At 42.8% G+C, this 15,313-nt stretch overlaps 1 protein-coding gene and 3 non-coding genes across 4 annotated transcripts; 1 reads left to right on the forward strand and 3 right to left on the reverse strand.

Moving 5' to 3' along the window:
- Positions 1-360: 360 nt before the first annotated feature.
- On the reverse strand, positions 361-5,511 carry RPL23 (ribosomal protein L23). Its single transcript, XM_060082147.1, has 5 exons — positions 5,421-5,511; positions 4,778-4,861; positions 4,348-4,476; positions 604-717; positions 361-496 (listed from the first exon to the last, which is right to left on the reverse strand). Exons 1-5 carry the CDS (start codon positions 5,431-5,433, stop codon positions 414-416), a joined length of 423 nt encoding a protein of 140 aa, XP_059938130.1. The 5' UTR covers positions 5,434-5,511; the 3' UTR covers positions 361-413.
- Positions 1,077-1,149, forward strand: TRNAG-GCC (transfer RNA glycine (anticodon GCC)). Its single transcript has one exon. It is a non-coding gene; the product is annotated as a tRNA-Gly (tRNA).
- Positions 4,611-4,746, reverse strand: LOC132479371 (small nucleolar RNA SNORA21). The gene has a single exon (XR_009530493.1). It is a non-coding gene; the product is annotated as a small nucleolar RNA SNORA21 (small nucleolar RNA).
- A 4,766-nt stretch (positions 5,512-10,277) lies between the features above and the next one.
- Positions 10,278-10,349, reverse strand: TRNAC-GCA (transfer RNA cysteine (anticodon GCA)). The gene has a single exon. It is a non-coding gene; the product is annotated as a tRNA-Cys (tRNA).
- Between the last annotated feature and the right edge of the window lie 4,964 nt (positions 10,350-15,313).

The raw sequence follows: 15,313 nt of genomic DNA on the forward strand, positions 1-15,313 counted from the left end.
TTAACTGCAGAAGTGCACATATATACGCGTGTACCTGGTTCCTACTCACATCGCTCCTTGAACTCCATGAGTGTTCAGGATCTGACCATACACGCTACCTTCTCTGAAATACCTTTCTAACTGTAAGGCAGTCACCTGGGATAACCTGTCACCAAGCAATATCTACCACCTGCAATTTATTTTAAGAACTAAAAAACTCAAGTTTGTACAGCAGAAATAGCAAAGTCCCCAAAGTCTGCACACTGACAGAAGTGCAATGACTGTGTTTATCTTTTTTTACACATGCCCACAGAAAGTCTGCACTGGGTAGTTTTATTTCACAGAGGGGGTAAGGGTTAGGTGGCGTCAAGAAGAGTGACATGGAGCAAATAATTTTTATTATCATTTTTTTCTTTTACAAATACACCGAAGAATCATGCAATGCTGCCAGCATTGGATGCAATCCTGGGCCACAAGTCTGCACATTCCTTTGCAACTGGTCCTGTGATGGCAGAACCTGCATAAAAGAATGATGTGACACATAAGCTCAAAGGGCCCTTGCCTTGTACTCAAGTTAAATCCTCCAATCTCAAAGGCCTAACAATGATGTGGATTCTTTATTACCTTTCATCTCGCCTTTATTGTTTACTATGACCCCTGCATTATCTTCAAAATAAAGAAACACACCATCTTTTCTCCGGTACGACTTTCGTTGTCGAATTACCACTGCTGGATGTACTGAGAGGGGGGAAAAAAGAAGCAGCTGTCATTTAACCTGCCAGGTTCCAGTGCCACCACGAGAAAGCAATTTATACCTTGGCTAGCTCTCCAACATTTCCCATTTGGACAGAATGTATACTCATTAGCTTTTCATTTCCTAAAATCAAGTGTGAAAGACAGTGTAAACACCAATCACCCCTTAAGGAAAGACCTTACTCATTTCAAGTCCAAACTGCCTGTATTTCCTTGCAGGTGTAAATCTGTACTTTGGGAGGACGATTAGCAACACACCAGCAGGAAACTTGCTAAGCACTTTCTATACTTTTCCTCACTTCACCCAAGAGGTGGGTACTATTTAAGATCCTAATGTCAGGACTTCCCTGGTGGTCCAGTGGTTAAGGCTCTGTGCTGCCAATGCAGGGGGCCTGGGTTCGATCCCTGGTCAGGGACCTAGATCCTGCATGCTGCAAAGAGAGATCCCATGTGCCACAATTAACACCGGGCACAGCCAGATAAATTTTAAAAAGATCCTAATGCCATAGAATTGGGAATGGGACCCTCCTCACACTGAATGAGTGGAGAGGCCAAGCTATTAACTCCTTATTATGCAATATTCCATCCCAATTTATATCAAAACCTCCAAGTACAAACCTTGACCTAAAAATTAGCACTTTATGCCTTTCTAACTGCAGGGCACATGTTGTTTTAAGAGCAAAACCTGGAATTAACCTAAATATCTCATGACACATGCACAGAACAGAACCATTTTAAATGATTATGTACTTCTGTAATTTTTTAATATGCAAGACAATCATTCGTGAAGCAAAAATGGGTTATGGGAAGGTAATGGTCCCATTTACGTTGGAAAGTAGGACATAAAATGTTAAAAACGATCGTCCCTTGGAGGTCTAAGAGCTGGGTGACTGCAATCCAACTTCCATTTCTTATTTAATTAACTCTAGGTTTAACTTTTTGAGGAAATGTTTTCCAGGGTCATCAGTAACTTTTAAAAACCTACCTGCTCCAGGGCTTCCCTGGTGGTGCAGTGGTTAAGAATCCACCTGCCAATGCAGGCGACATGGGTTCGAGCCCTGGTCCGGGAAGATCCCACATGCCGTGGAGCAGCTAAGCCCGTGAGCCACAACTACTGAGCCTGCGCTCTAGAGCCCACAAGCCACAACTACTGAGCCCACGCGCTCCAGAGCCCGTGCTCCACAACAAGATAAGCCACCGCAGTGAGAAGCCCGCACGCCGCAACGAAGAGCAGCCCCCCCACTCACCGCAACCAGAGAAAGCCTGCGCGCAGCGACAAAGACCCAACACAGCCAAAGATAATAAATAAAAATAAAATAAATTTAAAAAACCAACCTAACAAAAAACGCTACCTGCTCCTAAAGTGAACATTTTTCCAGACATTCAAAGCATCTACGGCACTTGAAAGAAAACATGGATTCAAATCACAGACAGCCTGGAGACCTTGAACAAGTTACTTAATCTTCTGGAGTTCAAGTTTTCCTCTTGTAAAGTAGGGATAATAGTTACATTTCTATATTTAATATCAGACACTAGAAATGCAGGATCTTCTAAGGACAGAGATCCTGGCTATCCTTGAAGCAAGTACTATCTATGTACATAGATGGTCTCTTGAGTTTTTTAACAGTGGGAAACACACTGAGGGACAGATAATATTGGCTGAGACCCTCCTCCGTTGGACTCTCATCTACTTAGAGCAATTTAAATTCTCACAAATGCATCCAGCAAATAAATAAGGCCACACGAATACAGGACTCTGGATTCCCAGTCCCGCTCCTTTCCACATTTCTGTAGGTTATAATTAAGTCTAAGGCCAGGAGATGTAGCTGCTCCTTGAAAGATGAAGGGCCAGGGGTGCCAGCCCTGTGCAGTCTAAAATCCATGTGTAACTTATAGTTGACCCTCTGCATCACTGACTCAACCAATCTCAGATAGCGCAGCACAGTAATATATTGTGGGGGGAAAAAATCTGTAAATGGACGCATGCAGTCCAAACCCACGTTGCTCGTTGTTCAACTGCATCCATTTAGAAGAAACAAGGGCCAAAGGAAAAATGAAGAGTTGGAAAGTCAGAACCATTTTTAAAACCATGAAGTGTCCTCTGGTCTGTCCCACAACTGACTGCGACAGACAGCACTCCCTGCTGCCACCTCAGCCACAGTGATGGACAACTGTTCTGCCCTTCCCAGACAGCTCCCCAGGCCACAGATCAGACCCAGCAAGTGTTCTAAGAGGAAAGCCTGTCTAGCTGCATGCTGATCCCAATCAACACATTCATTTATCAATGCTTAAGCACAATGCTTACTCCTTGCCTACCAAGCCCCCCAGTGAATAGAAGAGGTCAACAAAGTAAGATTTCTGACCAAAAGGCTAAACACCTGGGCATAGAGTAGGATACAGACCTTCAAAGAGTAACTGTGATACATGGCTGAGACCTGTCACACGTGTACTGCGCATTAAGAGGACTTCTCAGAAAAAGCAAAACATCCCAGGCCAGAGGCAAACTAAGCAGGCACAGGAGAAAAGTTCAGGAGCTGGAAACTCAAGTACACTGAGTATCAGAAGCTCTAAAGTCAGTCAAGTGAGAAGTGTCTGAGGCCCCCCTCTAACCCATACATCTAGTAGGAAAACTTCTGGCGGTTGTCCACGATTAAGCAATGAGCAGCTCCCTGTTTTAGTTTCTACCAGAAGACATTTAGAAGCAACCATGCCAAACTTTTGACAAGTCACAACCCTGAGTCAATCTCATCTATGTATAACTATTCCTTTTCAAATTAGCAGTTCCTGAAAAGAAAGCTTGCCTGAGGTGACTTAAGTCTTAAGGCTGTGATCTCACCTGGTACCACCATGTTCATTTGTAGCCAAGGAGTCAGCAATTAATTAAAGACCTGCTCTCATAGAAGAGACAACCCTAGTGGGGGGCACAGCAAAAATCTGAGGCACAAAGGAAGGGATTTAAGTTGGAACAAAAAAAACAAGAACTAAAAGGAGAGCTGGGGAAGGAACTACGTGGATGGACTGTAAATCCCAGAAGGACAGAGCTTTTGTTTCTATAGGTATAAATATGTGAGGTGGTCTGTTAACTATCAGCTGAATTTGCTGGGGGAAATGGCAGGGTAAATATGCAGAGCCTCTAGCTTACCGTGGAAGCCAACTAAGAACTTAACTGGGGGGTGGGGTGGTGGTGGATGAATTGGGAGATGGGGATTGACATACATACACTATCAATACTATGTGAAAAATAGATAACTAATGAGAATAACTAATGAACTGTACAGCACAGGGAACTCTACTCAATGCTCTGCAGTGACCTAAATTGGAAGGAAAACAAAAAAGAGGGGATATATGTATACGTACAGCTGATTCACTTTGCTCTGCAGTAAAAACTAACACAACATTGTAAATAAAGCAACTATAAGCCAATAAAAATAAAAGAATGGTCTTTAAGACAGCAAGAATAGAACTTCAACTGCAGATTATCTCACACTGCCTCTCAAAGAAAACCAAGCTTTAAGAGGCCCTGAGCATGGTAAAACTACTGTTCTATTTTCCAATAGAGGGAGAAGTCCTTCAACTGTCCACAGACCAAAAGGAGGATTTGGTCTCTCTACTGACCCTTCTTTCTGAGCTCTGGTTTGCCTTTCTTGACTGTGGCCATCACCATGTCACCCACACCAGCAGCAGGAAGTCTATTCAGTCGTCCCTTGATCCCCTTCACAGAGATGATATACAGATTTTTGGCTCCTATAAAAGTAAACAAACAAACAAAAAAAGGTTTTTTTGAGGGCCTGTTAGGCAGTTCTGCATTTCCCCAACAACTCCAAGGCCTCCCCCTCCACACACACTCCCAAGCAGTTAGTCCTCCCCCACGTGGAACACCTTGTCACACCACCGATTGAAGCAAAACAACACAACATGCTGCCGCTTCACCCAAAAGCGGTGTTTTCACTCTGCCCTTTCTTGACGGCTCAGTGGGTCATTAGCAAAAGGCCCACTGAGTGCTTTTAAAAGGGGCAGTTTGGCAGAGTGCAGCCGAAGGTCTCACCTGTGTTGTCAGCACAGTTGATCACGGCTCCAACCGGAAGACCCAAGGAAATCCGGAATTTCGCACCAGAGGACCCACCACGTCCTGTAAGTAAGAAGGGCAACAGGAGAGGTCCCTTCACATTCTTAAGCTATATATTCATTCGCATGTGCCTCGGGGAGCGGTACACTGTAGTTTCGCTCTCTCTAGGACTCCTTATCCCCTCCCCATGTGCCACCCAGTTCTCAAGGCAAACAGCCAATTCCTCACTCTTAGCACATTACATTGAGATTAAGGGACCTGGACGACTCAATTCTCGATCCAACTTTTGCACCACGGAGTTCTTCCTACAAGGCGGGAGACCGCACAAGTCGCCCACTCTGGGGATTAAGCCAGTCCAACTCCAACCCCATTACTGAAGCGCTAGGCGCGGAGTGAACCCGCGGGATTCGGTCAAGAATCACGACTGGATCCTGCGAACTCAACCCTCCAGGCCCCCCCGTCACTTTCGGGAGCTCTCCCGGTGCTCTCGCGGTGTCCCTCCCCTCCCTCTCCGGCCCGGAGCAGAGCAAAGCGTCCCAGCTGCCCATGGCCGCCGTTCCCGGTGAGGCCAGCAGCCACCTCGCGACAGATGGCGAAAGATCTCCCAAAGCCAAAGACTCACCTCGCTTCGACATTTTGAACGCCGGAAAGGGACAAAAAGGAAGTGGGTATAGAGGACACTGAGATCTCAACTCCAACGCCCCGCCCACTCTGGTCACGTGACACGGTGCTTGTTCAATCCGCCTCTCTTCCCCAGGGCGCGGTCTTAGTACGTCATAAATCCTCGACATCACGTAGAGCTCTCGCTGTGAAGTGGGCGGTGGAGTGGTTGAGGGGTGCAGGAGTGTACGTGGTACCCAGTGTACGCTGCACACGAACTCGAAAGTAGTTGTTTGGGACACAGAAGCATTGGCTTAATTTATCGGGAAACCTCTCTGAGCACTAAGTATGTGCCAGGGACTTCGATGGACGCTAGAAGTTCAGAAATGATTAAACGGTCTGTGCTGTATAGGGGCCTCCGAAGAACACACGGCGTCGGGGGCTAGAGGGAAAGAGTTCGAAACGGTTTCATTAGGTTGTGATATAACTGAGAAGTACCATTATAGCGCTACAGATAATTCCATATGTGTGTGCTTGGTCCCATACCCATCTTTATTTTAGATATCTTGCTTTATTCATTACTCCTTTCACTCCTTCAACTTCTCCCATTCTTCGGACTTCTTTCTGTCGATATATTCATTCAAATATTTATTAAACGACTACTTTATGCCAGATTCTGTTCTGGGCATACGCTAGACTACATCAGAGAACAAAACAGATCAACATTCATGCCCTGTGGAGCTTACATTCAGCCAAGGTGGAGGTGAAGGTGGATATTAGATACTAAGCCGTAGACGTAGTAATTGCAGCATATAGTATGTTAGATGGTGATAAGTACTATGAAAACAAAAGTAGAAAAAAGTAAGAGGGATCTGGAAGTGGGAGGAGAGGCAGATTGCAATTCAAAATAGAATGATCCGTGTGGGCTTCATGGAAGAAGTTGACATTAGTGCAAAGATTTTTAAGGTGAGGGAGCTAGCAATATGACTGTCTAGGGAAGAGCAGTCCAGATAGAGTCATCAACCAATGAAAGACCCTAAGGTGGGATTGTGCCTGAACAATGTGAGGACCAGCAAGGAAGCCAGGAGTGACTGGACAGAGTAAGTGAAGGGAAGAGTAGTAGGATAGAAGGTCAGAAGTAATGGAACTGGATCATTAGAGCTTTGTACACTGCTATGGACTTTGACATTTACAGACTGAAATAGGAAACCAATGAGTCATAAGCAGAGGAGGGACATGATCTGACTAATGTGTCCGAAGGATCACTCTATTTGAGACTAGGCTGTGGGAGGGAAGACAAAGATACAATAAGGCGATCTATTGGGAAGCTCTTGCAGTAACTCAGGAGAAAAATGATGGTGGTTTAGACTAAAGAGGTAGCAATAGAAGTAAGGTGATGTGATCCGATTCCGGATGTGTTTTGGAAGTAGAGCCAACAAAATGTGGGGTGCAAAAGAAAGAGAAGAAAGTGTTTCCAAGGCTTTAGTTCTGAGCAAGTGGAAGATGGCATTGCCATCAACTGAGATGGGGAAAGCTATGGGAGGAACAGGTGTGGGGGTAAGAGTATGAGTTCAGTTTTGGACATGTTGAGTTAGATGTCTGTTAGACAGCCAAAAGAGATTTAAATAGCAAGTTGGACATATTAGCCTGGAGTTCCAGAAAAAGGGAGATACAAATTTGGCAGTCGTCAGCATATAAGTATATTTAAAGACATGATAATGGATGAGTTCACAAAGAAGCAAGGGTAAATAAAAAAGACCATGGGCTAAGCTCTGGGGTACTTCAACATTAAGAGGTCTATAAATCTATACATTTATAAATTTTTCTTATCACTCTTAATTCCTTCACTTGCTCCTGCCAGTTTCTCTAGTTACCAGTTTTTCTCTCTCCTTCACTTCGCAGCCAAATTCCATGTGTTTCTGAATATATGATTTCATTATCATATTTGTCTCTGTTGATAAATGAAACTAGCATCCATCCAGGTGTCCCTCTGGGATTCCTGTCCAATTTCTCTTCAGTCTGCATTCTCAATGTCTCTCAAATATATCCACTTCTCTCCATCTCTTCTGCTAATGCTCTGGACCTAGTCACCTCCATCTCTTGCCTAAACTATTTCTGAAGCTTCCTAACATGTCTCTGGACCTCTATTTCTCCCCCCTCCATCCACTCACTCTTCATACAGTGGCCAGAAATAATTTTTCAGAAACATAAACGTTACTATGTCACTCTCCTGAAAATCCTCCAATGGTTTCTGTACTCTGAGAATCAAAGTTAAAATCCATATCACAGCCTACTAGGCCCTGATCTGGCATTGTCCTACTTCTTAACCTCATCTTGCACACCGTGCTCTGTCTTGCTCTGCAAGGTTGAGGTTTTGGTCCCAGATACCATCCATGGTCCTGAATACCCATAGGCCTCACACATGCTTGGAATACTCTACCCTGCCTACCTGTATCATGTATTTCACGTGTACTGATTTTTCAGATCTCAGCTTAAATATCTTTTCCTTAGGGAAATTCTACCCTGACCTCTCTTACATAGTATTTTTCCTTCTTAACTATTTATTTCAATTCTTCAATATATATTTGATGACTTTGTTGAATAATGATCCCCCCCCCAACTAGTCTATACTCTCCGTTAAAGGCTGAGTCCATGTTCTCCTTTTTGTTCAGTGGTATATCCCCAGCATTCAGCATGAGGCCTGGCTCAGTAAATACATGCTGAGTGATTGCTGAACAAATGAAGAAGTCTACATCTATGGTCTCCATACGTCAGCATCCTTGTGTGAAGGAATTTTTATTCATCTATGGCAAAATTAGAAATATTTGGAAAACACAGTTTTTCTTATAAAGCTCCATTTGCTCAATTTAAAGGACTGCCTATTATTCTGGGATTATCTTCTTTCATCTTTCTTGTTAAAAATGTTCCTTTCAACCCTATGTCAACTGTCAACTTTCTACCATCCCAACACTGCCCTTTTTTTTTTCTTTGTAATTTCAGTGGTCCATGAAAACCAAAGGTCTGGGAATGATCTGTCTCTATCTCCTTACTTCCTGCATGCACATGTTCCTTGAACTCCTGTAGTGTAGTTTATGTCCTCACGACATGACTGAAATTATACTAGAAATTATATATACTGAAAAATTATACTAGAAAGGTCACCATGACCTACTCTTTCCAAAATCCAAGGACCCTCCTCAGTCTTTATCTTACTTGACCTCACAACATTTCACACTGGGGCCCTTCCCATCTTCTTGACACTCTTCACCCATGGTTTCCATGTTGCTAATAATAATAGAAGTTACTATTTTTGGAGCGCTACTAAGTACCAGTCATTGAGTTAAGCATTTTACAGGAATGTGACTTCTTGAATCCTCCCCACAAGCCTGTGATTTAGGTGGTATTATTCTCATTTTTCAGATGAGAAAACTGAGAAATAGAAAAGTTAAGCCATGTGTCCAAGATCACACAGATCATGAAAGATAGAGATGGAATGGCACCGAGTCTGGCTGATTCCAAAGCACAGGCTCTAAGCCACTCTGTTGTGTTGCTCTCTCCTCCTTACTCATTGTCCCTTCTCAGTGTATTTCTCTGAGTGACCACACCACCCAGTAGCTTCCATTACCATCAATATGCTGATAACTCCCAAGTCTGTATCTCCAGCCCAGACATTTCTACTTAGCTCTAGCCAATGTATGGAACCAATGACTGGGACACCTCCACCCCACAGGCACTTCAAACCTGATGTTCAAAGCCGAAATCATGATTTTCCCAGAAATTTTGCTTTTCTGCCTATATTAGTTGTCTTGGTTGGTGCTACTAATTTTTCTGTCCATGCATCTAAAAGTCTGCCCTTGGTTCAAGGCTATTGCAACAACCTCCAAATGGTCTGACCATAACCTCTGGTTGCTTAAAAGCCTGTACTGGCCCTCTAGTGCCTATGGAATAAAGTCCAAGCTCCTTAGCATGGCATTGGAGTCTCTTCCTGAAATGGCTTACCTTCTCCCTGGACTCATCTCCCGTCACCTCGCCTCTTACACTTCACACTCCAGAAACACCAAACTGCTTAGGATTTCAGGACTCTTTCTTGCTTTATCCACTACATGTTCTTCAAAACTCTTTTCGATGTCATGTATTTTTGAACACGCCATCTCTTCCCTGTGCCATTTCACAACCCCAGCATGCTCTTCCCCAAACTACCTCTTTACTTAGAGCAGTCATTCTCAAATATCTTTGCCTGAATATTCTTTACATTCTTAAGTTATTGAGAACTCCAAAGAGGTTTTGTTTATACAGTTATATCTATTGACATTTACCAGATTAGAAATTTAAATTGTGAAATGTTTAAGGTAACAAATCCACTGCCTGTTAAAATACATAACATTTTAAAATGAAAAAGAACTGTATTTAAATTTTAAAAATAATGAGAAGAGTAGCTTTGCTTTACGTTCTTTTAGAAGTCCCTTTAATATCTGGCTTAATGAAAGACAGCTGGATTTTCATGTTTCCACATTTAGTCTGTTGTGACATCATGTAGCCTCTGGAAAGCTCCACTGTACTCATGAATGGATAAGAATGAAACAGGTAAGTAACGAAGTATGAAATAAATTCTTTCTTCCTACGTAGAAAGTGTCTCACAGGCAGACCTCCAAGAATTCAACTCCCAAACCACAGACTGGGAACCACTGACGTAGAGATAGAGAACACAGGAAATTCCTTCGCGCGTTGACCTCATTAGAATATAAAATCTACGATACTGTAGTTCATTACTTTTTGTATTCCCAGAAAACATCAAGAATGACCAAATATTCGCTTGGTTAGGTACCACTTTTCTTTTCTACCATCTTTGGGATGAGTTAAGGTTTAAAAGGGGAGAACTAGGGGGCACCCGGATTTGAACCGGGGACCTCTTGATCTGCAGTCAAATGCTCTACCCCTGAGCTATACCCCCTCTGCTGGCAACAAGAAGATTACAGCTTATTTGTAAGTTACTGACCAGACATTGCATTGGTGATTAACAGTAGTTTGATATGTACGACCAATTGTTTCAGGTTTCCTGGGGTGATGCTAAAGAACCAAGAGAAAAGGCAATTCGCACCCAAGTGGTAGAAGGGGAGGGCAAGTCCTGTCTGAGCTGAGCTTGAAGGTCCTGGGGCGTGTGCGATGGGATTTCTCTCCTTCAACAGCGACAACCTCTTGTACCTCTGGCATCTTGGAGTTCTTTAAGTCTAATTTCCATCCTCCCTGCCTGCACCCCGAGCTGCATTGGATCCCCAGCCTGTGCTTTGCACAGGAGAGGAAGTGGTTCCCTTGTCCTTCCCAAGACACCCCTGCTCTTGTACCAGACGTGCCCGCAGTATCTCCATTCTCTCCAGCATCTTCAGTCTCTTCCGCTCGCTTGGCTCCTTCAAACATCAACAGGTTTTCCCTAGACTGGAAAATCTTCCCTTTAGCTGTTATCGCCTGTCCATTTCTTCTTTCTCACTACCAATTTTTAAGAAAGTCTGTGACTTCATTTCTCTCCTTATCAACAATCTGTCTCCGTAGTTCTGTTACTCGCTACATTTACTTTCTCAACTGTCAGGCATTTTTTTTCCCCTTGGAGTATGTATCTTGTTTCTCCAACTAGACTGTAAGTTCCTTGAGGGCAGGGATCACGTTGCATTCCGTTTTGTATTCCCCACAGTGGCACAGTGCCTGGTTCACTATAAGCCCTGGGTGGTACCTATCAGCCAAACCTAATTAAACTCAACTGTGGCATTCCACCAAGCTCGCACCCAAGCAGCAGAATGTGTTAGGGGAGAGCTCAGAAGTCTGGGTCGCTCCACCAATCTCAGACAGTCTCCCTGTTTATTACTCTTCCACTGACTGACTAGGTTCACCTTCTCACTCTCTAAAATGACTATTTCACATACGTTCTCCAGTCTCAAACCTTCTACGCCTTATCTTTCCTCCTCAGAGAGTGCTGAAGAGCTGGCCTCTGCCTTTTTGGAGAAAGTCAGAATCAGTCAGGAGCGGGGTTGTGCTGATAAATGGCTAACGACTGGCTCCAGGGAACCTGATTTTTAGCCTTTGCCCATTCCCATAGTGCAAATTCGCCCACCTGTTAATTTCCAGTGATGTCAACTGGCTTTAAAAATTCCTGAAAATTTAACAATTGGTTCTCACAAGCCGGTATGAGTCGAATCCAGCGCACTTCTGGGATTGACTCCCTCTTTCACCAGCTACCAACTATACACTGACAACTCCCCAACTTATGTTTCCAACCCAGACATTTCTCTGGACTTCAGAATTAACTGGATCTCCACCTGCATACTTAACATCTCCTCTTAAATGTCTACAGGGCACCTCAAACTTAGCATATTGACCTCATACTAGAATGTGAAGTCTATGAGGATAGGAGGCTGTACTTTATTACGTTCTGTTTCAGAGCTTTAAAAAGAAACTCTTGAGGGGTTTTTTTGTTTTCGTTTTTGTTTTTCCTAAACTTACTCCTTTCTCAGTTCTTTATCTCAGGAAACCACATCCACCCTGATAGTGAAGACAAAAAAGAAGAGTTATTCTTTTTTAAAAAATTTATTTTGTTAAAGTATAGTTGGAGAATTAAAGGGAATGGGTGTCGGAGGCAGAGGTTCTGAAGTTCATGACTCCTAGAAGGGGAGGGGAATGAAAGGCTCTCAGTGAAGAAGGACTGACTCCTCAGAGCCTTTCTATCCTGATGACGACGTGACTCTTCCCAGAGAGCAGCAGTGACAGCTCTGGAATGTCTAGGGAGAGGAAGGGCTTAGTGACCAGAGTCTGCTGGCAGCACAGGATCCTAGGTCCAGAACCCTTCAGATCAACTTACCAATAAGTTCACTATGTAAAACAGTTAAATTTGGTTCAAATGGGGAAGGATGAGAGTTATTCCAACCTGGCAACACTCCCTACCCTCATTCCCCCCCTCCCTACAGGAGAGGCTCCAGGGAGTACTTTGAAAACCATTGGAAAAATTCTCCTCATAAATGACTTGAAATGCCATGTCTGTAATATGTTACATTAAATTTTTTTACCCATTCAAATTATTTTTCTATTTTTCTGCTAATCTCATACTTTAATTAATTTAGAGCCTAAGAACTTTGTAATATAACAAAGGAAGAAATTGTAATGTCTAATAAATAAGTAAAATAACAACATGTTTTTTGGGGGGGCCGGCGTATTAGTGTATTTCTTTAAAATAATGTCTACTATTGGCAGGATTTGACTAGATACCTTCAACATAGAGATTCACTTGGTAAAACTACATATCGCTCAATAAAAAAATAAACATAGTTGATTTACAATTTTGTGTTAGTTTCAGGTGTACAGCAAAGTGATCCAGTTATACATATATTTTTATATATTTTTTCATAGTCTTTTCCATTATGGTTTATTACAGGATACTGAATATAGTTCCCTGTGCTATACAGTAGGACTTGGTTGTTTATCCATTCTATATATAATAGTTTGCATCTGCTAATCCTAAACTCCCAAGCCATCCCTCCCCCGCCCCTTGGGCAACCACAAGTCTGTTCTCTATGTCTGTGAGTCTGCTTCTGTTTCTTAGGTAGGTTCATTTGTGTCATATTTTAGATTCCACAAATAAGTGACATCATATGATATTTGTCTTTCTGTTTCTGATTTTACTTAGTATGGTAATCTCCAGGTCCATCCATGTTGCTGCAAATGGCATTATTTCATTCTTTTTTATGGCTGAGTAGTATTCCATTGTATATATGTACCACATCTTCTTTATCCAGTCATCTGTCGATGGACATTTAGGTTGTTTGCATGTCTTGGCTATTGTGAATAGTGCTGCTACGAACACGGGGGTGCATGTATCTTTTTGAATTATAGCTTTGTCCAGATATATATATATATATACATCTTTTTGAATTATAGCTTTGTCCAGGAATGGGATTGCTGGATCATATGGCAACTCTATTTTTAGTTTTTTGAGGCGCCTCCATACTGTTTTTCATAGTGGCTGCAGCAATTTACTTTCCCACCAACAGTGACTCTAAAGAAGAGTCATTCTTGATTCTTCTATTTCCCTCATCTTTCTCAGGCCATCCAGTGTACAGGAAGGACATGGCTCCCCTGCCACTGTCAATCTGGATGCCTTCTCTCCTCTCTAGCTCTGCTGTTCCCCCTGTGATAAGCTAAAAAATGGGCCTCCAAATATGTCCACATCCCAAGACCCTTGTGAATATGTTACCTTACATAATAAAAGGGACTTTCTAGATGTGATTAAGGGTCTTGGGTTGGGGACATTATCCTGGATTATATGAGTAATCAGAAGAGTCCTTATAAGAGGGAGGCAGGAGGATCAGAGTCAGAGATGGAGAGACGTGAGGATAGGAGCAGAGATCAGAAGGTGAGGAGATGCAACCCTGGCTATGAAGATGGAGGAAGGGGCCATGAGCCAAGAAATGCTGGCGGACTCTACAACCTACAAAAGTCAAGGAAACTGATTCTACTCTAAAGCCTCCAGAAGAAATGCGGGCATACCAGCACCTTGATTTTAGTCCAGTAAAATTGATTTTGGAATTCTGACCTCCAGAACTGTAAGGTAATAATACATTTGTGTTGTTTTAAGCAAATAAGTATGTGGTAAGTTTTTACAGCAGCAACAGGAGACTAATACATCACTGTTGTCTCAGACATCGCTACCATCTCTCACTTGCACGGTTGCAATAGAATCCTACCTAACCTCTCTCTCCTTTAAAAAATTGTATTGTGTCCACTTTTCTTCTTTTCCTTTATTGTGGTAAGAACACTTAACATGAGATCTACCCTCTTAACAGATTTTTAAGTGTACAATACAATGCTGTTAACTATAGGCACAATGTTCAACAGCAGCTCTTGAGAATGTATTCATGTTGTATAACTGAAACTGTGTACGCATTGATTAGCAACTCCCAATTTCTCTCTCCTCATCCCTGGCAACCACCATTCTACTCTCTGCTTCTATAAGTGTGATTGTTTTAGGTACCTCATGGAAGTAGAATCATGCAGTATTTGTCCTTCTATCATTGGCTTAATTCACTTAGCATAATGTCCCCTGTTGTCGCATATTGCAAAATTTCCTTCTTTTTAAGGCTGAATGGCATTCCACTGTATATATTCTCTGTTTCTATTCTTCACTCCCTGTAAATCTCCCCCACAATAGTGTGAATGATGATTTCCAGTCCCTCTGCTCAAAACTGTCCAACAGCTGGCTTTTCATCCATTTGGAATAAAATCCAGACTCCTTACTTGGGCCTATAAGGCCCTCTGGCTACTTCTCCAGCTCTCTTGAATCACTCTCCCCTGTTTCATGTTCCTTCAGCTACTCTGGCCCTACGGCCTTTGCAGTGGCCATTTCCGTTAGCTGGAATGCCTGCCCCTGACAGATGGGCTGGGCAAATGGCTGTCTCTTTCATATCATTCACATCTTAACTCCAAAATCACCTGCAAAGAAAGTTTTCCATGACTATCCACCTTGAAATATCCCCTTGGACCTCCCTAAGACACCATCTTGTTTTTCATTTTAGTCACTTCCCTTATTACTACTGGGCATTTCCTTGTTTATTCATTTGTTCGTTTGTTTCTATTCTGACTTCACTAGATTTTAAACTCAGTGAGACTGAGAACCTGTGTGTCTTTCTATTTGAAAGTATGTTCTGCACTTAGAGTGGGGCACATAGTAGTTGCTCCATAAAAAGAGAGAGGGACCACTAGAGAATACAGCCCAGGAAAGTCTCTCAGTGGAGATGTCTGTTCAGCTGGTGTTTGCATTCTTTTTAGAGAGACCAGGGGAAAGGATTCTCTCTTCAGTTTTGCAAGAAGCTCTTCTCTGACTTCTTAGGGTGAAGAGATGAGTGGGATTGTGGATAAAGAATTGAACCTAGAAAA

The sequence above is a fragment of the Mesoplodon densirostris genome, chromosome 18 (assembly GCF_025265405.1).
Source record: "Mesoplodon densirostris isolate mMesDen1 chromosome 18, mMesDen1 primary haplotype, whole genome shotgun sequence".
In the NCBI taxonomy this organism is placed as follows: Eukaryota; Metazoa; Chordata; class Mammalia; order Artiodactyla; family Ziphiidae; genus Mesoplodon; species Mesoplodon densirostris.